Source organism: Lagopus muta, chromosome 2 (genome assembly GCF_023343835.1).
Source record: "Lagopus muta isolate bLagMut1 chromosome 2, bLagMut1 primary, whole genome shotgun sequence".
Classification (NCBI taxonomy): domain Eukaryota; kingdom Metazoa; phylum Chordata; class Aves; order Galliformes; family Phasianidae; genus Lagopus; species Lagopus muta.
In genome coordinates, this window is record NC_064434.1 from 12,095,742 (window position 1) to 12,120,895 (window position 25,154).

A 25,154-nucleotide genomic window follows, 5' to 3' on the forward strand; every position below is an offset into this window, starting at 1 on the left:
TCCCACATACTGAGGACTACTGTGTTATTGAGCCTCAGACTAAATGAAGACACCAGTGGTAAAAGCACCACAGGGCAACCGTGGCTGTTGGCAAGACTCAGTTTGTGATGCTGAGAGAAAACTTAAGACCTTGCAAACTTTCGTGAGCTTTAAACTACCTTTTAGGACCAACTTACAAGTACCACCAGAGATATGTGCTTACACATTCTTTCTGTAAAACAGTCTTCTTTTGAACTATTTCAACCAAATACTGATTAAACTTTTAAGAGTAAATAGCAAATTAAGTGTTTTTTCAAGAAGTTAAAACTCAATACAAAGAAATTATTATTACATTTGGGCACAGGTCTGTCCAAAGCAGAGCTGCATTCTACTACCACATGGTAAATTTTTTGCTTGCTATTTTGAAGCAGATACATTTATATTATAGAAAAAAAATAATTGTTGAGAGAAACTAAACTTCATAGCAGAAGTTCAAAAACTACAACAAACACATTACTTAAAATCTACATAGCAGATAGCTATAATGTAATGCTGATAATACACCAGATATTTTCAAACATCAACAAAAGCAAATTGGGTGTAATTTGTTTTATTTTTTTTCCCTCTCTCATTGTCCTTCACGCAACTCCTACAATGACTTAATTAACAAAATCACTAATCTGGTTGAAAGGATGCTGGTTCCCAAATGTATCTGTGGGATGACCAATGCTTTCAAAGTATTTATTTCAAGCTTCATATACTGCAACAAGCAACAGTAAACAAAAGAAAGTTGACTCTGTAGGATTCTGCAGTACTTCAGGCCCTTTACTTGGTCAGAAGATTGCAAACAAAGCAATACTACAGTGACAAGACTGTTTCTCAAATATGAGAAGTGTGATAATACCATGCATGTTAGAATTTTTTTAATTAATGGCTAATGATAACGTAACTGTGGTTACAAAAAAGTTTCAAGTGTCCCTAGCTTTATTACGCTTTATCTATAACAGAAATGCAGTGCAGAATCACGCACTCCTTGGTGTACATCCACTGAATTCAGGAACCCATTTTCCCACCTTTCGTTTATCAGTCTACTTGAGATGCATTTATTTTGCTAAATGGCTTAAGTAGCAACCCAGCTTATTGTGTTATGTGGATATTCACATATGGAAGTGACCACAGGCCTATTACCTCTTCAGATAGGCTAGGCACATTTATTTCTATGTCTGATTCCATAAACATGAGAGCACTTGAGCATAAGTTTGTGTAGCCAGAAGCAATTTTGCCTGCTTTCACAGTAGCAAAATAGAGTACACTAAGAAGGGGCCCCAGCTCAGCAGTTTGAACACTGAGTGGCAAACACCATCTGTATCCTTTTCCCTTCCATAAAAGGAACCTTTATAGGAGTGTAAAGGAAAACAAAGAAAGATTACTACAAGTAGTTATAAATACTCACAGTTAATCACCCAACAAGAATGCAGGTTCTCTCAAGACATTGTACTGAAACCAATCAGTCAAAAACCACATAGCTATTGAACAAAGGTACTCCAATAAGTGATAAATTAATGGAGGTTTAAAAAAAAACAAAAAACAAAAAACTTATACTATTTCAAATTTACAGATGCTTCTATTAGAGGATGTTTAGGAAGAACAAAAACCTTAAAAACAGTAGGGCCTTGCTTATTTTGTTTAGGGTAATCTTGAATTTCCTTTATGTTCCCCTTTTGGATAGAAATGCTAGAGCACAGCATGTGTACCTACCCACATTGGGTTGTTTTACAGAGTTCCAAACCCAGTAAATTGTGACAAATACTTCTGTGGGGCACTTATGAAAGTCTACCTTTTCATGCTGTTCTCAGTTAGCCAGCCCCAGAAATCAACACTGAGAAGGAAAAACAAACATGGTTTTGAAATATACAGTAGCAAAAATTAGTGTCATATTCAGACAAGGAACAAGCTATTTAAACCAGAAGTTAGTGGATTAACTATCCTACCAGCTTAAAATGAATGCTCATTCAAGCTGAAACAAGAAGTCAGTCATGAAGGAAGAGCCTGCCATCATAAGTTTCTACTTCATACAAACAATCTTAATTTTTTATTTATTTATTTATTTTTGCTTAAGAGCTTGTTTCTAAGGAAAATAGAATTGGAAGAATATAATTGACCCAATTGGAAGCAGAAGGCTGATATACTCTAGCCATATATGAAACATCAGCTCCACCAAGAGGCAGTTAACGGTTAGTTATCAAAATTTAACAAAAAGCACATTTGAAACAACTTCCTCTCTCCTTCCCCCACAACTTCTTCCCACAGATTTAGAACAGTCTACATTTATATATGCATGCCTATATAAAAACATAAAGACTCAATTCCAACAATCAAGTAAATGGAACATATATGCTAACTACTCCAGCTACAAATGGCTTCTCACTTACTGTTGTTAGGTGAAAAGGCACACAAATTTCAAGGTAAAAATAAACAAGAAGAGACTTCATTACATGGACAATTGTTTGAACTCAATTTAGTATGGTTCTGCTTGGCTTTCTAGTTTTTACTTTATTTTTTAATCTTGTTTGCAGAGGAAATTATGCATTCCAGAAAGTTCGTATTTTCTTTCAGCATTTTAAGATAGCAGTCATTGAAAGTAATACAAAAAGCAATCTATCCCATCATTCCAAGTAGCTTACTGTGATATCATATCTAAATACTTTTCCTTAGAGACAGTCATGAGGGAAAGTTGCCTGAAAATTGATGCATCTTTAGAAGTCATAAAATTAAAAATCACATCACATCACATCATTAGCGAAGCCATTTTTTACATATGTTCCATAAAGAATTAAATTCTTCGTCTGTAAATTCTTATGATTTGCTTATCTATATCTGTATTATCAATAAATCTTTTGATGCAAAAAATGATTTTGTAAGTTAACTCTCAAGGCAACAACAAAAAAAGAACAAAAGCCATTCCATCTTTGACATTTTATTTATCAAGAGCTAATACAGAGTTAACAATGCTGAACACACTGTTTATCATGCAAGAAATATATTGAATTTTAATCCTTTTTTTCTTTTCTAACTATTGCTACTGAAGAGATAGTAAAGGAATTTTGTACTTGTAGGAGAGAACATTTATTAACTCATGTCTTGTCTCAAGTGTGGCACAATCAGAATGTTCTGAACAGCTGGTTAGGAAGATAGCCAAGATGCAAGAAAGATGTCTGAGCCTCCTTTTCAAGGGCAGCCAACTCTTGAACTGTAGGTGCCAGAATATCCACATGGCCTTTATAAAGTCCACCTGCCAAAAGATATCTAATGTAAATGATGCATTCAAAGCTATCTGTCACCACAACTAGTAACATTCAATTGTAGCCATTCACTAAGTTAACAAAGTAAAACACATGCATACACACACTCTGGCTATTTGCAACACATAGGTTGGATGTAAGAAATGCAAAAGACAGCAAAGAACTAACAGTGCCATTATGCAGCAGACAACCACCATACAGCAGACTAATTCAAGAGTAGACCATTACTTACCACCAAGGGCTCTTTTCTGTCCATATGTAACTTTCCCATCAAAGTCATCTACTGGTACTTTTATGTCTGGTTCAACTTGGGAAATAGTGCAGTTTAAGTGTTCTTCAATTTCTCCCAGCAACTGAAGAAAGTTTAAATTTAATCACTTTTATGTTCCAAGATTCCAGTTAGACTAACATTCGAAAAAAAAAAAGAATCTAAACCCACAAAAACCACCAGAGCCAAACTATTCAAATAGACTCAATAAAAACTGCACATAGAAAACAGTTTTGTCTTAAGGACCAAAGGTTAATATATTTTTTTTTGCCGAAACTACTACACAAATTCATTTCCAATCTCACTATGTCTCTACCTAACGAGAAAGTTTCATTTCATATACTATTCTATGTGAATGGAGCTACTTCACGTGCCATTCACTCTAATGAAGAAAGAAGGGAAGCACTGTTAATTTAAGAAGCATTCATAGCTAGTATACAAAACCAAATAAGAACTTACACATTATTTCCACATTAGAACAACAGCAAATCTTTAGTTTGTCTTCAAGCTATAGAGCTATCTAGATAAAAGTGTAATTAACATTCTATAACTCTTGACAGCATATCATTAAGATGATGATAGAGAAGTTGAACTTAAGACTGATGGAATCGGCTAAGAATATTAAGACAGGCTTTGTAATTGAACAAGTAATTTACAAAAATTACAATTTATGTTTAAAATTCTTCTTCAAATGGAATTAGATTTCAGAATTAGATTTGTAAACTAAACAGTCACTTAAGACAGTGGCTACACACCACAGTCTTTTCAGAGGAATCAGAACATAATGGTCAACAAAACGTTTACCTGCATTTCATTGTACCATATGGTACAACCTCCTTCTTCCTTGAGTCTAGTATTATAACACCCCTTTCCACGACTACTGCATACATGATACCAAACCTAGAAATAAAACAACTTTTAAACTTTCAGAAATAGCTTTGTACCCACATTTTCCAATCAATTCTGTCATGAAAGTATATTCAATTATCCTTTTAGAGTCCCTTTCAGTTAAGGTGGGAAAAAACAGCTATTTTCCAATACAGGCTGTTAAAGCTCAGCATCAGCAGTGAACAGAACTTAAGTAAATAGCACCCATTCGATTTTGCTCTCGAGTGTAACTTACCTTTTCTTTCTCTTTTGCCACAAGGGAAATCGCCAGACCCATCCTGAAATAATGGGAGAGAGGAGGTTTTTCAAGAACTACTGTCAATTTATTAAAAAAAAAAATAAAAAAAAAAATAAAAAAATAAAAAAAAAAATCAAGAAAAGAAATTCCATGAAATTATAATAGGTTCTCTGAATGCACACATACCTTTCAGCTCTGCCTACTCTTCCAATTCGATGAACATAGTTCTGTTTTTCATCAGGGAGTGTGACGTTGATAACTGTACAAGACACAATCCACAGTACATGATTTGATTATCAAAGAATCATAGAATGGCCTAAGCTGAAAAGGACCATAATTATCAATAGTTTCAACTCCCCTGCTATGTCCCACTATGACTTGCAGGGTCCCACAGGCTTTAGCGTGTTGTGTTAAGATTATGAAAAATGAGACACTGTGATGCTTATCAAATTAAGGATTTTATTCCTATTACAATTTTGTACCAAACAATCGAAGACAGGAGGCTAGAAAAGAGCATTTAAAACAATATCCATCACTTTAAAACCCACCAATATTAATTGGTGATATTAATAAATGTCAATATTAATTCCTAATTATTTAGTATATGGGATGAAGATTTTATCAAAGAAATGTTCCCCATTTCTCTCCTCAAAAGTTCAAAAAAAAAAAGTATGTACATACACTAAATATAAGCAATGTCACAGACCACACAATTAAAATAAACATGGTTTGGATTGGTGTAATGTTCTTCCTCAACCCTTTTATCAAGTGCGAACTTAGTGTTCTAATACAGCAGTGTTACCTGCATTACCAACACTTAAAGCTTCCACTACAAAATTTCTTCCCCATGATTAACTTCCGTTTTTGACAAACAAAAAGCACCCCCAGCAACACAGAACATCAGATATTTGAGAAGGCACAGTGGACAATCAAAAGTCCATCCAGATAAAGCATTTTACATATACAACTCTGTTTTCTTAAAATAAAGCTGTAAGTCACATACCTGTTTTAAGAAGTATTTACAGCTCGAAGGACAGCAACTACATTGAAGTCATATGCAAATTCAATAGCTTAGTTTAAAAGTTATGTCTTACCATAGGGAACACCATGAATATCGATTCCTCTAGCTGCAACATCTGTGCAGATCAAGAAACGGACATCTCCTCTCTGTGAAAATAGTCAGAAGAAGTGGTGAGCTAAATAAACCAAATCAGCAACCAAGGACTACTTTAAACAGTAGTCCTTTCCATTTACTTTGCCTTGAAGGTATGTCTGCACGTTACATTATACTCCAAATAAAGCTCTTCTATAATACAACAATCATTTTTGAACATGAAAAGTTTGGTCAGTTTACGTGGATACTTCTTCCCTATCAATATAAGACAACTATAAATCAATAAACAGCTTACACATTTAAACAATCATGTGTTTTGATTTTTGATCACCAAGATACAGTGTAAGTTTGTAAGTTTATAAATGTTACAGAACTTAAAATTAGCTTTATTTAGAACCCTCTATCAGTGAAAATCTATACAGGTCATGTTAACTGAGCATGCATTTCCACCAAAAGAACCTGCATCTCACAGAATTTTAGGGGCCAATCATAAAACATCCAAACCCAATTTAAATTAAACTAAGGACTAGCAGCACAGATTAAAACATAAGGTATGCTTTCAGATAATGGAACGTGAAGGAAAAGCCTGCAAGGGTCTGCTGCATCACCTTAAATCTTTCCAGGTTCTGCTTTCTTTCTTGAGGTTTTCTGTCACCATGCAGACAGACACATGAGAACTGATGCCCCTTCCTGTCAGGGCCTGAAAGAGCATGCATTAGTAACATCATACATTAGATATAACACAGCATCATACAGCAGTGAAAGAAGTACATGAGGGCAAAAGTCTCAACTTAAGGGAATTCCATCATTTAATTTATTATCAATTAACAAATATATGACTGATGCAAGCATTGGAAAAATAAGACACCCTTCCTCTCCACTTTACTAAAAGGGTTCTGTGCAGACATCTCCTTATTTCTTCCTAGTCAAAACTTACCTTGCTTCTTCACGTTGCTCCTCACATGTCCCTTCGTAGTGCCCTTCTGTTTTTTGCCACATTTCCCTTCCATGTTTCCTCATGTGTGTACTTCTTCATGCCCTCACGTTTTCTGCTGTGTCTAGAGCAACTACTGCTCCTTCTAACGTAAATTTCAGCAGGTACTATATATGCTTCTTACTAGTTCAAATTTTTTGTGCACAGTGGGTTGTTTCCAGCCATTTCAGAGCTGCCAACTACAGGCATGAAACAGTTCACTGTCTCCTTCCACATGCAATATCTCTGTACCTCTCTTCCACAAAACCCCGACTCTTATGCCTGATCAACATCAAAAGAACTCAACTATAATTTATTTGTGTGATCTCTGAGCATCACTTCACCGTAAAACACTGTCTTTAAAATGAGCAAGGAAGGCAACAGAATAAGGTTTTGATGAAAAACATTACCTCCACCCTGTTGGATGAAGTATTGCTCCATATTATCACAATCTATTTTTGTCCTGCAGAAAATAATGGCCTGGTCCATCTTGTGTTCCTTGATTGCCCGAACCGTGTACTCTCCTTTTAGAATTTTGATAGCTTCAGACCACATTTCTAAGTAAAAGTAATAAAACTCATTTCAAATAAATAATTTTAAAAGACGAGAAGTCTTTGAGCACGCATTTAAAGATTCTATAGCCTTTTGGTAGACAAATGCTTATTAGCAGAGCAGGTGGGCTAGGACTTCAGCTTTCCCCTCCCTCACCCATGTATCCCCGCTCCAAGGTAATGCAATACAGTAAGAACAAAATTACTCAGTTTCAGGCTATTTATACACACACAAAAAAACATTTGTTGTTTACACACCTGCTAGATACCTGCAAGTCTTTTTCTCTCCTATTTACTTATGGAAATAGCTCTCCTCATAACTACATAAACCTATAAATGAATACTGAGGGACACACCTCAAGACAATTATCTACTATAATTCAGCTTTACTTAACAGTCAGAAGATCATTTTACAATCTATTACTACTTAACGTGGATTGCTGATTACCTGGAGTGTTTGCACCAGGTCGTGTATTGTCCTTTGCATGTACTTCATCAGTCTAGGAAAAAAATGAAAATTAGAACAAATCATTAGTCGCTTTACTGTAGCTGTGGCTCAACCACACACAGTCACAAGAATAGGGGGAAAGAAAACCTAATACCAACTACTTAGCATTTACTCAATATTTTTGTAAAAACTGGCAACATTCTCAACTCTGCAACCAAAGATTCTGTCCTCAAACAACCCACTGAAAACCCAAATTCTGTTCTCATCTACAAGCCATAAGAAGAGAATTCCAGAGAAGGCCAGCTAACTTGTTCAATGGTACCAGTTGTTTCCACTTGCAATCCTGAAATTTCAAGTACTGTGAGTGCTTCTGAGAAGCACTCACAGAAATAATTTTTAAAATTAGAAATAATTTTTAAAATTAGGTTTAATACTCTACATTTTTAAAATTTTTTTTTTGTTTTTGTTTTTGTTTTTCATAATAATCTAAATTGTTTGAAGACTGAATTGATTACGTAACAGAAAATTCAGATTCCAAAGTTCTCAATACTCTTCCACTATAATCTACGCATTGAGTAAAAAAAATCCCTAGCTTTTTATGATGTGTTCAGGTGAGAAAAACTACTTGTCTAGTGATCTAAGTGTTATATGCAAATAGACAATTTTTTAACTCATATGGAAGTTTCAGTTATTTAGAATCCTTCTGGTACTTAAATAAAGCTAAGGTCACTATCTTAAAATATTTGTTTTCATGTTAAACTCCAGTTAATTGATCAAGAGTTTTATATTCATGAAAAAGCAGCATCTTGAAGAATCAAAACCCCAGAAAAACCCTAGAATTCTGTCTCATCTTTAAACAAATAACCTCAGAGGAGGCAGCAAGGATGAATGCATATGTACCTCCTGTAGCTGACAGGACTCCATAAAAATTTCTCTTTAAAAACTACCATACAAATTACTATGAATAAAGTTGAGAAGTAAGGTGATTTCTGTTCCACTGTTACACAGTTTAATATACCTTGAACTAAAGAAAAGCTCTGAATGTAAGCATCCAAAGTAGATTCATAGAAAAAAGCAACCCAGGCAAGTCTCCATGTATACCTGAAAGAAATGTACTACAACCACTGCTTAATAAGAAGTTGTTACTATACTGTACTGGAATCATATAAACTACAACACAAATGAAATGGCAAATGAAATAAATTAATGTTAAGACCTAACCAAAAAGCTCTAGCAGTCCTAACAAAGGAAAATTCCGCAAATAATGAGGTGTTAAGAAAACCAATTGATCCCAAGTGCTTAAGAGTTGTTAAAAATGAAACACAGTTCCAAGTTATTCAGAACTTGCAAACCGAAGACTTAAATACTGAATTTCCCACCTGAATATGTGAGGTTAATGCAGAATTTAAACCCTAGTCTCAAATGTAGTCCAAAATGAAATTTATTCCTCTAAAAATTGCTTATCTCACAGATTAGAGACAAAAAGTGCTCTACAGAATGATCCATACAGTGGCGTTTACCTGTCTTTTCCAAATGACCTACGGTCTCTTCTGAACTAACTACAGTCAGGCTACAGTTAGCTGTGAAATGACTGAATAAATGGTCCAGTGCCATTGTTCCTTACTACAAACCACAATGCTATTCCTCCAGGATTTTCCTAAGTTAAGACTGAGCTTTTCAAATACAGTGTTATGACATTACCAATATCACGCTGCTGAGTAAATGGAGCAAGTTGTTTCATTTACACTAAACTTTCAATAGCTGGCAAAGATCCTATAACACTAGGCCTCAATTCTGCATGATAAAGTAAATACTGGCAAACAAGTAATCCAAGTTCCATTTATAAGCTACTTACTCTGATATGATTCTTGCCAAGCCTTTCCCAGAGTTTATCAGTTTTGGGATTTACAATCACAACTACGTGGTGTACAGTTTCAGGGACAGAATCTTCTCCTTTCAAATCAACCCAGGTAGGAAAATGCATGATCTTTTCAGATAGTTTTTTCACATCAAAAGAATGTAGTGTTGCAGAGCACACAATCACCTAAGAAGAAAAAAAGCCACACGAATGCCACTGGAGATCAGAGTCTCCTAGCAAAAATCCAAAAGCAAACAAAGCAAAACTACAGACATCACAACACGAAACAAAAAACCCTAGCAGAAGAGTATGTGGTAGCACGCTTCAGCACAAAGTCTTCCAAACCAGCTTTCTTCATCATAGCATCTACTCAGCTGATGAGTCAGGACAAACTCAACTACTCTGCTACAGAAACTTAAATCACTGGAGAGTAACAAAAATACTTCTACTAAGATGATTATTATAGCATCAGAAACAAGAGTGTAGGTAGTCAATGTAAGTATTCAATCATTTTTCAGATGCATTTTTATCATATAACGCAAATACTGTTAGACGCTGGGCTTCAGACCTAGGATCCCAAAAATACACGTTCCCAGACGTTTACTGAACCCAATAATCACATGTTGCTTGTGAGCAATGGCTGTAACAAAGAATAAACTATGTCAAAGAAGCAGTTCCATGCCATGCAATAATTAACTGAAAGCAGCAGACCACAGAAATCAAGGGCAGACTTCATACCTGAAGTCTCTTGCCATCTGAAGTTATCTGTGGAATTTGGCTGTGGATCCTGTTAATGAAATCTGAATAACCTTGAAGAAGAAGGCCATCCTACATGGGAATAAAATGTAAAAAGCTGCAGTTTTTTTGTCAGTATTTTGTCAGTCAGTACACCTCAGTCAAATAAGCTATACACTTGAGTCTTAGAGGTCCACTCATTTAATTAGCTGAACAGGTCAATGTCTAGCTGGAATACTGTTACTAAGGAGAAAAAAAGGAAAAATGTGGATTATTTACAAGTACAGCTGCAGTGCTTCACAAGAAATTAAATATTTGCTTCAGCTGCTTCTATTAGCTAACACTGAGAGACATTTTATCTTTGTCAACACTCAGTTGTACTATAACACATCAGAAAGATGCACTCATTTAACAACATACAGACTAGGACATACGTTGACTTGAAGACCTGCTGGGTAAGCAAAAATCCTTACTGTTTATTTCTTCAATCTTCCCAAATACTATGCTGTGTACAGACAGGGATTGAATTTGCTAATCTTATGAATACAGTCTGAAACATATTTCTCTATCAGATTAAAATAAAACAGCTTTACCAAAGAGGCTACAAAAAGAGAAATTATGTAGGTTACTATGCTTAGAAACAAAAAATATAGAAGTACATTAATCTAGACTGCCTTAGAGGCAGCTGTTAAGTGCCAAATGCTACAAAGCTATTCATTGCATTACATCTTTCATAAAATGCTATACTGCATTTAAGACTAGAAATTAAATATCGCTTAATTCTCCACATACAGCTTCATCCAGAACGAGGAATCTAACTTGAGATAAATTAAGTTTTCCGGTTGAGACCAGGTCATCCAGTCTTCCAGGAGTTCCAACGACAATATCCACCTGTGAAATACACAGCAGCATTTATTTGTCACATAGCTAATAAATGTTTTGCCTACACTTCAGTTTGTGAGACAATCAGCAGTGTGATGCTCTATTTTCTACAAATTATAACAAAAGCATTGTAGAATAGTTTGTATGAGATGGACATCTTATGATCATCTGTCCCCTACATCCACTATCACAAGCAAAGGCTACCTTTCAATTTAGAATTGCCAGAACCATGCCCGATAATATTTTCAGCATCCTTGGAAAAAGAAAATCCCACAAAGTCTGCAGGCAACAAATTTATTTCATTCCCATTTAAGAAAAATTAGGTATACCTCTACAGTAAGAAATCTGTTAAATCTACCAATGATAGAAAGAAACTTAATATTTTGCCAGACAGAAGGGTTCACCATTATAAATTTATGATTTATACGGAAATATAGCAATCTTCCAGTTCAAGCCTGCTTAGGACAAACTTCTGATTTCAGCAGTCAGAATCACTGTAAAAAAATCCTCTCAATACTGACAAGGTATCACTTCCAAAAGTTAGTCTTAAACAACAAAAATACTTCACTATTACCTAAGGGACAATTGAATTGACTACACATTCTATGCTGCAGAACCTAGACTGGTTCCTTCTGTGTAGGACCTGTTTGGTATAAAGTTTGAACCTGACAATCACAGACCAGTTTTACTGGCATAAATGTGAAAAAGTAAGAAATCTGTTTTCATATTGGTAATTAACAACAAATGTCTAAAGTAAAAATTCCTGTTATGTCTAAGTACTGCTGAACAATTTAAAATAGAATTTGATCAATTACTACAAGTATTTGTGTTTAGAATTTAGTATTTATTTTTGTCACAGAAGTAAAATGACAAGTGCTAGAACAGAGCAACATTGTCACACTATCAAATGTATGATGTCTTTCTCACAGGCAAACAGCACTTACAGGAAACTTTAGTACTATTCTCAAAGTATATCGTAAGCTATTTTGAAACTGAACTTTTAACTTATATGAACAAAAGGAATGCATCTTACTCCTTGTTCCAGCACAGAAAGTTGATCTCTTGCAGCAACTCCACCAATAATCAATAATTCCCTATAATGAAAGTTACATCAACATATTTGATTATTTTTCTATTCAGGAGAGAAACTAAGCATCAAGCTGAAGATTGATTGTACTATTAGTAGCTGTGTTTAACATTTCTGAATGGTAACTGGGAACAAAATACTAAAAAAAAATAAATCCTTTTTATGGAATATATAGTACTTCATTTTGAGAAATTGCAAATTTTGTTAAAGTTGTATTTTAACTGTTATTTTATTGTTGTTGTAGTAAACATTAACAACTTAACCATTTTCACCTTAAAAAAAGATTTGGTTCTTTAAAATCTTAAGCAGACAAATTTGTTTAGTAAGTTTCCCATGCTCTTGAAAGTAAGCAATGCAAATAAGGAAACTAAATCAATTTTACATCATAACTTGGCTCTCTCCATTGCTAGACACATGCAACTCTAGTAAAAGCACTCTTGTGCTCCGCTGTTCTTTAAAACTAGAGACTCTTTTTAAAGTTGTATTAAGTAGAGTCAAGAGAGGAACCACTTAAGAACAAAGTAGCCTGCAAACAAGTTTTTGCTTTTTTTTTTTTTTGTTAGAATTTTAATCCCATGCTAATCAGTACATTTGTACTACAAACACACTAATGCTAACAGAGATGACCTTGTATACAGCAACATGTTGGAGTCTGATTAGTGCAGAAAAATTAGAAGTTTGGCTTGCAGCAGATATTACTGAGTGGCACTGCAGATTAAGGTTCATTCAGCAATACAGTAGAACCCTACCCCCTGTCAAGTCATGCCCATGGACAACACTGTAAATGCAATCCAGGTAACAGAGGTATTGTTACCTTAACTTGGGATTATCAATGTATTTTTTGAACTGCTTCACATTGTTCAAGGTTTGCTCTGCCAGCTCTCTCGATGGTTCTACAATCAGTGCTTTTGGAGCATTTGGAAGGTTCTGTGTTTGAACCACTTGTGCACTTCCTAAGATTTGGAGAAAAAATAAATAGAAAAGCCATTAAGACAAACTACTTTTCTATCCTGGGATGCATTACAGTAAATAAACATATAATTCTAAATAGATCACTGAAGGGTGTTATTGCTTTAGATTATTCAGATTATAAGTAAATCTTGCAGTGATAATGGTACACTGGCCATGCAACATAATACTTTTTTATGTATACTCTGCAATAAAAATTAGGAGAACATCCTGGAGTAGCTTGAATTCTTTACGAGAAGTTGATTCTGAGCTCGAAGCATTAATACTACTTCAGTTTAAACTGAAGATGACTGAAGAATTTCAAAAAAGCACTGGATTTGCTGCCACTAAGAAGATGCTTGCAATCTAAAATGAGTACTGCAGTAATGTAGAAATGAAAGTGAACAAAATGTATTCTAACACACAATATGAATACACAACAAAGAGAAAATTAAAGGTGAAACCTACCTGTATGTTGTGATTTTACAACATTACCATCAGGAGCTTTGCAAAGACCAATATAGCCATCTTTTGGTGGAAACTTGAAGTCTTCTTCACCAAAATTGAATTTCAATTCAGCATTCTAGATTTCAACAAAACTGTGTCACATAGCTTCAAGCAACAACATAAAGAGAGAAACAATTCCACAGGAAGCTACACCCTTGAGAATCCAGTTACATATTCTGTGGGGACAGGGAATGGGGTATTATTCCCCCCCGGCCCTCTTTCACATCTTTCCCAAGCAGTGTAAAACCCGCCAGACATTTTGTACTCGAATTTTAGCTCTTAAATTCCATATCAAAGTATTCAAACATTTATAGAGATGTTGAAACATTAAAACAAAATTTATATTCAATTGATATTCAATGACTAACCTCAACTAAACAAAAAGAAAAATCAATTTTTGACTTTTACATTCCTCTGAACACCAAAAAGTTCTACTAAAGCCTTTGCTTTCGAGACTGTAAGAACAAAGACATACTGCTCCACAAACAGAACGTTAAAATTTAGAGTAAATGAAATAGGAAACGTAGTTCAGGTAGACCACAAACTTTGACACTATTAAGTTACCTGTTTAACTCTACTGAATCACAGTATACCAAAATTTAATAGAGGAAGATAGTACTTCCTCCACACCATTCTACCCTCATATTCCAATTTCAGTTTTTCCATCTGAATTTAGATACTTGGTATGTAGCTTGAGCAGTCCTTGTCAAAGCTAACACACTTGTGACAAATTCAGTAGTGAATCACTAGTAGGCTGAAGAAAACAGCATAAATGTGCAACTATAGTAATTACAGGTAGGTATGAGGATTTTATTAATAACTACTTAGTGGAAATAGAACAATTTCCACCATCTTGCACGCACATCTGTGACATTCTTAAGTTACCTTCAGCACACAAGCTGCAAAGAGTGCCTGGTTCCTTATATGTGGTGGGAATTCAAATGCAAGGCCAAGGTCTTTCCCTGAAAGCAGGAATTGCACAGTCAGACATCATGCGTACACATCCCTTTTCCCACACCCTTCAAGCATCCAAATAAAGCTCTCAAAAAGCAAGTGAATAAAACTTACCATTTTTGGAAAACTTAATTTGTCCTTTATCTATGTCTAGATAACATCCAATTGTATCATGCATGGTGAATTCCTATAATGAGAAAAATTTTGTGAAACTAACAAATTTTAGATCAATTAATGTATTAAGAAAACTTTGTGTTTACACTTTTGCCCATTTTTACAGCCTTTACACTTCTCCCCACTAAATACTCATTTTCAAGAGACTCAAGTTCTACTTTTATTTCAATACTACTGTAATAAACAGCATTCATATTTTACATCTTCAGTAAACTGCCAAATTTATCTTCGATACCCCCACCTTCACTGCTGCTTTAAATTTACTTGAACACTGACAATGACAAATTCAAGTCATTCACCTGGAAGGCTTCTGCATTATGAAGAAGTGCATTAATTATACATTTACTAATCAACTTAAATTTGAGCTTCAAGCACTGAACACTCTAATAGTAACCTATTTCATGATAATATGAGAAGGGTCACTCTTGTAGGAAGTATGAAATGTGTGCTATATACCTTAAATACTTGAAACAGCTTGAAATCTCATTGCAGGCATATTTAATAAAAACCTATGTGCACTATGAAGTGCTTCAAGTTTGACAGATTGGTTATCACTATCATAAAAAAAACCTACAATACTGAAATCTTCAAGTTTTACAGTATTGACAATTCACGAATAGCACAGACATTTCTGCTGTATTATTTATATTTATGTGTTATGCTCAAACATCTACGAACTCCTGACTTGCACTCTGCACAAAAACCAACACAGTTATTTTCAAAAATACATATTAAATATATATACAGATAACAGTTTTAGTGGTTCAACTGGTCCAAGTGATCCAACTGGAGACTGCTATAGCTTTTTTGGCAGATAAGTACATATTTTGAGTTCTTAAGAGTTTTTTGATTTCCAGCAATCACTGGTATGCAGGCTTCAATGACCTCACTTCCCATACACTAGGGTATGCAGATGGGTGTTCTACAAGCTAACAGTGAAAATAAGTAAAGAAATAAATCCAAGAGATCAGTTAAACACTAACCTGTAACACACAGAAAAACTTTATCTTCTAAGAAAGTTATTATCATTGCTATCTAGCCATTATTTTAATTCTCAATGTGCTAACAACTCCTGTTAAATTCATTAATATGCTTTAGTCCAAAAATAGCTTGAGGCTTTCATGGTATTTTTGCTTAGTGTTTTTATCTTAAGAAGTTAGCACTGCTGGGAAAGACAACTGATTGCTACAGCTAAGAACCAAGACACAAATTCTCTATTAAAAAGTAATGAATTTAGAAATGAATAGCAACATTACTATCAATAAACATTTTAAGCCTACCTCACCGTAGCTGTCAAATTGCTTGTTGTGAGACTTCTTACCAGTTCCACCAAATCCAAAGCCAAATTTATCAGTACCTGAAGATAACAAAGAGTAAAGCTTTTTACTATTTGGTTGACAGGTTACAGTTTTCACCACCCTTTGCTATCATTTATATTGCTGACTTCAACCTCTAATGTTAAAAATACCACCTAATGCTAAGCAAAGACTTCTAGTTTTGACGTATTCTAAAACACAATCTTTGTATCAGTATACTGATTTATTTCACTAGTCACCTTCAATAAAATACTGAAATAAAGGGAAAAGGTCATTAGAAACATTAGCACCTTATACAGATTTTCTCCTTTAAGTAGAAGATTTGTACAAGTCTTGAACTCCCTGATACGGCGTCTCTTCCCTAGTCTCCCTTCTTTACAAGAAGAGAAAAGGATCACAGCCATTTCATGAATGTGACTATGAGAATTGTCTATGTAAATATGAGGAAACTCACCCAAATCTAGTGAAGCCTGCATAGTTGACCAACCAACTCTGCACAAGCCTTGGTCATGACAAGACACTTCGTAGTAGTACTTTCCTTTAAAAGAGAAGGAAAAAAAGAAATCAAAACAAAGACCAAAACTTCAATTTCATTGAGGTGGTACAGTTAAGTGGACCAAGACAACGTATATCCAGTACTTCCATCTTCTACCATAAGAGTCATAAAAACCTCCACTGTGATAGGTATCTACAGAATTCTTTCACCCTATGTATGTGGATGGAGAAACATATCAGAGAACAGCAGTCCTAAGAAAGGTAAAGTGCGTGCTCGGAGGTAGTGTGTTGAAGTCTCTAAAAATTAAATAAGCTAGCAAGAGATCCGTGGTTTTGCAGAATCCACAGCATCTGATTATAATCAAACCAACAGAGATCTGACAAATCAGTCCAAGATGATCAGCATGAACTAGCACTGATAATTAGCTGCGTGATTTTAACCACATTCAAGTGGTTACTATGCACAGATGCACTATAAGATTCTGTGCACATCTGATGAAATAGACCGAGGGTCTTTATGAACTCAACTAGAATCACTGTAACATCAGCACAATTCTCTGCTTCCAAGTAACAGCTGGGACCAGACATCCAACTGCCGCTCTCACCAAGGTAACCACAAAATTTGTGTATGCATCTGTGTGGGGAACATGTGAGGAAATAATTCCCATGTACAGTGCAGTTAGTGACTTCCTATTAATAACATCTGAATAAAATATGTTCAAGTGAAGATTGGTTATAATGGCATCTCCTCTGACTCCACATCCTATCAGAGGAGTTCAAAACAGCCTGAAGTTTGTTTTCTTTCCAAAGTCTTCAGCTAGCAATAAATTGAGTAATTGACATTCACTTAGATATATATAGTAAATTTTAAATGCAATTGTCTACGTTAAGAATGGATGACAGGTGGGTATTTCAACTGAAATTTACAGGAAAGCCTCTGAAATACATTTTGTCCTTACCTTTAGTCACGCCTCTAGTTGCTCTGCATCCATGCCATTCTTTTACTTCTCTGCTTTGACAACACAGACCATCTGATCCAATTGCTGAAGATGACAAGAAAGCTTTAGTTTCAGAAATCACTTCTCCAATAGCTTTAAAAAAAAAATCTTTGGGTATATTTTAGTTTTATTCTGTTTCACAATGACAACATTTAAGCATAAAGAACAACTGAAGTAGCATTAAAACAACTCACCAAAAGCTGATCCTCTGTCATATGGGTTCATCTGCCATTTATTGAGCACTAGGTTTGAAAGACAACAACAGAAAATGCATTAAGGCAACAAGATAAGCCTGGAGAACAAAACCTCAAAATTCACATTGTCTCTGCAGTCTAGCTTAATATTTTGGGAAGACAACCTTATTCCAAATCAATTAAAATGCCTTGGTCAAAGTGAATGCCTCCATCTTTGACACAGATGTATAATATGAAGGTATTCTATGTAAGTTTGGATTATTCCATTAAAGACAGCAGATTAACCTGCTTAAAAATTTGATACTAAAGATAAGCCAGAGGTTGAGATTTCATTTATTTATTTCTTAAGTTGACTGCACTGTCAACATTGTAACAGTAGCTACAACTAACCTCTAAGTTGACAACTTCTTTAAGGTCTTTCTCCATCCTTTGTACAATTACAGTCAATGGCAAATCTCAACCTCCAACTACTAAAGACTGGACATAGTAGCTTCCAAGATGCAAGTCTATGTAAATATTAGAAACTCCCATACTGTAAGAATAACAGCGTGGTTACAAGCTATGCTGTATCAACAAGTTTTGGCCCTGTCCATTGCCAGTTCAATTTAACATTTCCTAATTCAAATTTGTAGCCACTCAAGGTGCTGTTACACAGCTTCCAAATTTAGCTAGGCAATAGAGAGAATACAACATTTACTCATTACAGCAGAATTGAAGTTACTACACTGTTGCCCAGACAGATAAGTCAGTCTATACCCAAAAAGGCTTTCAAGTCTGCACCTCAGGCTTATATAAGAGGCCCAAGCTGAGTATGTGATGTCACTGCTGATGCCTCATTTGTGCTAACAAGAGGACTTCTAAAAAAAAGCGAAAACAAAAAAACAAAACAAAAACCTAAAAATCACCAAAAACCACTCATTTGAAATTGGTCATTACCACCATTTCACATCTTCCAAGAGAATAATCTAGCATGTATTCAAAAGAACATTGAATATGCAGCACTGTGGATTTGCCAACTTTAAGCTAAAGGCAACCAAGACTGTGCAGTCCAATGCATCGTGGTTCCTTCCACAAAAATCACATTATTTGTATTTGTAATTTTATAGAGTAATTACATTCTATTCACATTATCACAAATGAAAAGAGAAGATCCATTTTAATTGCAAGTAAATTTTCTTTTACTTTGGGGTATTATGGAATCAACATGAATCAACAATACTCTAAACCTTCAAGTGGTATGGAAAAAAACTTACCTGCCCCACCAGTTTTAATAGTTGCTTTCCCTTTCTTCCCTTCCATTTGGTCCTTCAGAGTTTCATACACAATTTGGATAACTGGAATGCTGAAAGCCTAAAATATGAATTTATTTTGCTTCCACAATCTATACAGACATTCTCAGATATATAGTCAGCTTAGTTTTCAGTTGTAATACCCATGGGTTATAAAACATTTTAAAACAAGCACAAGCATATGCTTAAATACTTATACAAATGCATTCATATTCTCTTGGCATGTTAAGTATACATCACTAAGCACAATGCCTCTTGTGGCATAATTGCTTTTATCACTACTACTTCTTGTATTAGATTTAAATTTGATTACTTACACCAGTTTTTCCACTCCCTGTTTCTGCAGCCTACAGGAAGAAAAAATTAAGAGTTTCATCAACTTCAACATTCACAGTAAAGATTGTTCAATGGTTCTATTCATACTTTTACCTCTGCATAATACAGAAAATCTCAGCTTCACATGAATTAGATACAAATACAAATACACAAAATCTTTTCAATAAACTTGGAACATAAAAGCCTCCAGAGCTTACCAAAAGAACTATCTATACATGTCTGATTACAGAATCAAAGACAGAGACATAATGTAGAGATATTCAGGTATCAAGAGATAATCAGGTATCTTCAAGGTTTTTGACAATGAAGCAGTTATTGAGACACACTGAGACAGTTATTGACACATTAGTCATGTTCCATGCAGATCTGTATCATCTGTTTACAACAAAGAGCAGATGAAATCAGATGGATTTCATTCATGTAGCAGTGCCTGTCAAACATTGAAGCATAAGAAGAATGAATTCCATCTTAAGGAACAGCTGGAACTACAGTAGGAACTCAAAGTGTTTTTTATCTAAGGATGTACTTCTTACAGAAGGACTGAAGATTTAGTATAACTACACTAGTTCCATCACTTCTGGAAGGATGGAAATAATGCACAAAGAATATTCATTTGAGGACTATCCTGCATACTTACCATGAGTACATCACCACCTCCCAGAATCAATGGGATAGATTCTGCTTGAATATCTGTAGGAAGACTAGAGGAAAAAAAGCAAACATTAACATAACTAGAAGTTATTTGAAAACAATTTTTGTTTGTACAGGAACTCACAAAACCCACCTTGACATACCACATAGGCAAGGTTCGAAATAGCAGGTAAAAGTTATTTTTCCTGGCTTGCAGCTAAAGAAGTGAAAATGCCAAGATTTCCAAGGAAGGTTTAGAATATGTCATGTACCTTACAAGAAGGGACAAGTAGACGCAGTGTATTCAGTTGTACCCTGACGAGATGGCTATATCATACATCAGTATATAACAAGAAAAAGAGAACTTTATTCTCTGATTTCCTTTCTTCCAGTGTTGTTCACTTTTAGAGTCATCTACATATCCCTCATTTACAAGATTACTACTCAAAACTGGAAAAGAACAAAAGTAAACGTAACCAATATTTTCAATCAATCTCAGATGATTAATACTAAGCATGCAGGTAAAGATGTAATTTGCATGGACAGTCTTGTTCCAAATGACAACTCAAAGTAAAATATTTTAGTCAAACGAGCAACTAGCATGAGGAAGAGTAATTTTTGTTGAACGACGTACTCAGGCATCGACACTGAAGAACAGGAACTCCAAATGCAGTCTGGAAAACACTAAACTGGTATCAACTAGATAACAGTATTTCCAGCAGTCTCACAATGCATAATAAATCAACCAGAAGCACAGCGTCTTTTATCAAAGAATACTAAAGCTGTCATAATTTGCTTGTCCAAGTTTGTGTGTTACTACTACAGTTGCAGTTTGTGTTTTTCAGTCTCTCACACTGTAAAGAAATACAAGCGATGCAGAACTTGAGAAAAAAAAAAAAAAAAAAAAAAAAAACCACAAGTATTTTAAGCATGTGATACAGTACTGAAAAACAAGATAGATTTTGCCAGGCTCAAAAGCATGCCTACTTACAGCCAATCCATCTCCTCCACTGCTTGAGCTATTTCAGGCATAACACCCATTTCTGTAAGGAAAAAAAAAAAAAAAAGTAAAGAAAACACACCTAACAAGCAGTGTTAGTTACCTCAACATAGCCCAAAATGAATCATTGATACTTGGAGATATGCAACCACAGACAGATGTAATGAGGCACAACTTTTGGCAACAGTATATGCAACTTTCTCTACAGAACTTGAGTGATTGATAAGAAACATTCTCCCTTCTCAGGCCTACTTTTGGCAATTCTCCCCAGCTTTAGTGGTCATGCAAAGAGCCAGGGAATCCTGGATTCTTTTCTCCAAGGGAAAGCAAATAACATACTAGCAAATAAAACATCCAGGTAGCTAAGTACTACTTCAAGAGCACATACTTTTCATGTTCGCAAATCTAAGAGAACAGTCCAAACAAACAGCAGGACAGACTTTGTTTTTACTGAGATCTTAAGTTTCTACAATCAAAATGCAAACAAAAAAGGACTGTGTATGAAAAAAAGGACTTGGATGCTTAAGTTTCTTTTCACCAGAACTTTCCATACATAGCTATAACAAGTATATTAACAAGAGACTGTTTCAATTTTGATACAATTAGTAATCACATCCAGCATCCAGTGATTATGTTATTACAGTTTTTACAGGATTTTTTACGGTTTTTTTTTTTTTTTTTAAACACTAGTACAGTTTTTTTTTTTTTTTTTTATTACAGCAAACTCATCGAAGTCAGAGGCTAAAAATATGAAGTCACATAGAAAAGGTTGTAAGTCCATACACAAATTCTCTCAAATTGAAACAAATAATAAAAAAGCCAGCACCTATTTAATGACAATATTCCAACATCAACAAAACTGATGGTTACCTCCCCAGGTCCATAATCTCACACTAAATCTATTAAATACCAATATACAGGTTCTTACAGAAAGGTTTTACAAACTAGTCTTCACCTTGTCACATGTTGACTTTCTTTGTGAAATATATTTTTTCCCTGATATATAAATTTAGACATATATAAAAACGGAAACTCACAGAATCACCAGGGTTGGAAAAGACATCCAAGATCTAGTCCAACCACCCACCTATCACCAATACTTCCCCACTAAACCATAACTCTCAGTACAACATCTAAACGTTTCTTGAACACCCCCAGTGATAGTGGCTCAGTCATCTCTCTGGGCAGTCTGTTCCAGCACCTGAGCACTCCTTTGGAGAATAAATTTGTCCTAATATTCAACTTAATATCCAACCTGAACCTCTAATGGTGCAAATTGAGACCATTCTTTCTTGTCTGCATTGCCAGTTGTATATATACACACACACCTGTATATGTACACAAAGAATGGGGTTTATATACTCGGATTTATCCAGCCAAAAATTATTCTAACATTTGCTGTAGTAATTTAAATGCTATGAAAAATGGGAATTACTTAGTGACTTGTTTTCAGAAAGCTTCAGTTTTCAAGTATTAATTTTTAATCCTAAAATCTTACATAAGCCACATGAGTAAAAAGAAGAAATTAAGTGCAAATTAGAAATAAATCCCTTACACATTTTTTCCCATTTCTAATATACTTCCAGTTTATGCCAATTAAGTTCTTGTATTCAGATTGTTCCTTAGGAGAAGAGAAAGCTCAGGGGAGACTCAAGAGTGGCCTCCCAGTAACTAATGTGGGGCAATAAGAAAGAAGGGGACAGATTCTTTAGCAGACTCTTCTGCTGTGATAGGACAAGGAGAAATGGTTTCAAATTAAAAGAGTGAAGGTTTAGACTGGTTATAAGAAAAATAGCTTTTTTGCCATAAAGGTGGCAAGTCACTGAAGCAGGTTGCCCAGAGATGCAGCAGATGCCGTGTTCACATTAAAGGTCAGGCTGGACAGGGCTCTGAGCAACCTGATCTAGCTGCAGATGCCCCTGTTCATTGCATAGTGGTTGTACTAGGTGACCTTTAAGGGTCCATCTCAACTGAAATAACTATATTACATTTAATTAAAACCACTATCAACAAAATTAGGCAATTTTTCCTCAACTACACAATCCTGTCTACCATCTACATTCATTTTCAGGTCTAAGGAAAGAATTACAATATTTTCTTAATCACAGAATCACAGAATTGTAGGGGTTCATTAGTACCACTCCTTAGTTTCAGCTGAGAAATTATTGTTTTTTTCAGAGTGTCTGGAATGTTTGGGTTGTAGGAAAAAAATAATATTAACACACTGATGTTTACAACTGCTGCTAAACAATATTATACAGAGCCAATGTCATCCTAGTTTCCCAGTAGAGGACCAAGGAGGGAACAGAATCAAGACAGCTAACTTAGACTGACCAAAGGGATATTCTGTGCCATATGACATCATGCAGAAGTTCTGAAGTGGGTGGGAGTTCATGTTGCTCTCTTCCACTGCTAAGGGGGTTAGTTGGGCACTGGTCAGGGTTTGGTAAGCAACTGCTTGTGCATCACTTACTATATACATTCTTACATATATTTATATACGTTCTTTCATATATATATGTATATATATACAGATGTATATATATGTCATAATTAATATCCTTTTCCTTTTCTCCACCTTAGGAAATAGTTTTATCACAATCCACGAGAACCAATGAGTTCTTGTTTTTCACCTTTTCATTCTCTCCCCATTTCCAGTAGAATGGGGAGTAATGGGCAGCAAGCCCACGTGTGGTGCTTAGCCATCTGCCAAGGTAAACTGTAACAGTCATTTTAACAACCAGTGTCATGCCTGAAAGTTGAAATAGCAGATCTGACCAGACTGTGTTAACACAGGGTGCTTTGGTAGTTTGATAATTGCTTGTCATGTTAATTTTTTCCCTATTTATGGAGCTCCTTGAGACTTCTCACATATCTATACTGTGTAGCACCTTACTATCTATTTTCCCCGCTGTTTTGTCTTTATGTGTGTGTGAGGGTGGAGAGGAGGAGGAAAGAAAAGAAAAGTCAACACAACTAGTAAATGATTCTCCCTCCTTCAGGAATAACCACAAGATGTCTTAGAAAAGTTCTCCAAAATCACTTAATTCTAAACCCTGCCCCAGGCAGTGGTGTCCATTACTAAACCAGGCACTTGATCAGGTATCCTTGAATAACTTCAGTTTGCATACATATTTTAATCTCTAAAACAGAAGCGGATTTCTCCCATTAAAAACGCTAGCTGAACACTGCAATACACAGATCAGTTATTACAAGCTCTGCTGGAGAAGCCAGTCCACCCGAGAAATAAGCCTAGACTTTTAAAGTAGCCCTAATTAGCCTGCGTACTACCTTCCCACTAAAACGTGCAAATTACCTCCAGTAAACGTGCCTGAAGGCCTGCAAAAGCCTAGGAAGAGCACTTATGTCCCCACAGGCTTCTCCACCCGCAGGCACACACTGCAGCGAGCGCAGAGCAGGCCTGTGCCACGCTGACAGTGCCAGCCAGCCCCACGTCGTGAAGAGACGGCGAACACCTGCCCCCACCCCTACAGAACGCCGGCAGCCTAAAGCCGTAAGAGCCACCTTAACACTTCGTACCAGCAGTACGTAGGACCAACCAACCCCCTCCTGCCTCATCTCCACGTACCCGAGAACGCCGCCATCTTCACGGCGCCTCCAGCCGCTCCTACCTATCCGCACTACGCATGCGTGGTGCGTGTCCTTTGCTACGTGGCTCCGGCTGGGAAGCAGGGAGCGCTGCCTGCACGGCCGGCTTTAAACGTTCCGGGTGGGTTTGGGATGCGAAGTTCGCTTTACATTTGTGCGCAGCGCTGCGGTGTTGTGTCCTTGCGTAGTTTTTGGTATAATGCAGCTGTGAGCTTTGTGTGTGAAATATTTTTTTTGTTTACTTTTTTTTTTTGTCTGAATAACGTTGAGACAAGTTAAAGGCAAGAGATTGTTGCTATAAAAATACAATTCGATTCCAAATGCAGAGCTTTTTTTTTTTCTTTCTCTTTTTTTTCTCCCCCACCCTTATCGTGCAGTTGC

The 25,154-nt window shown here is 35.6% G+C and overlaps 1 protein-coding gene across 1 annotated transcript; it reads right to left on the reverse strand.

The window, feature by feature from the left end:
- Positions 1–2,940: 2,940 nt before the first annotated feature.
- On the reverse strand, positions 2,941–24,858 carry DDX1 (DEAD-box helicase 1). Its single transcript, XM_048936227.1, has 26 exons — positions 24,754–24,858; positions 21,156–21,207; positions 20,172–20,235; positions 19,516–19,545; positions 19,163–19,259; positions 17,910–17,957; positions 17,677–17,760; positions 16,677–16,760; positions 16,187–16,263; positions 14,847–14,919; positions 14,664–14,740; positions 13,740–13,854; positions 13,138–13,276; positions 12,270–12,330; positions 11,147–11,245; positions 10,358–10,447; positions 9,617–9,805; positions 7,762–7,813; positions 7,173–7,319; positions 6,398–6,489; positions 5,770–5,842; positions 4,862–4,934; positions 4,673–4,715; positions 4,354–4,449; positions 3,514–3,634; positions 2,941–3,271 (listed from the first exon to the last, which is right to left on the reverse strand). The coding sequence occupies exons 1-26, from the start codon at positions 24,767–24,769 to the stop codon at positions 3,141–3,143; spliced, it is 2,223 nt and encodes a 740-aa protein (XP_048792184.1). The 5' UTR covers positions 24,770–24,858; the 3' UTR covers positions 2,941–3,140.
- Positions 24,859–25,154: the final 296 nt, after the last annotated feature.

Coding starts and splice junctions, on each gene's coding strand:
- DDX1 (XM_048936227.1), bottom strand. Junction 17,958..19,162: donor TATTAAAACTGGTGGGGCAG/GTAAGTTTTTTT, acceptor TTTCAAACCTAG/TGCTCAATAAATGGCAGATG. Junction 7,320..7,761: donor ACCTGGTGCAAACACTCCAG/GTAATCAGCAAT, acceptor ACTTTTACTTAG/AAATGTGGTCTGAAGCTATC.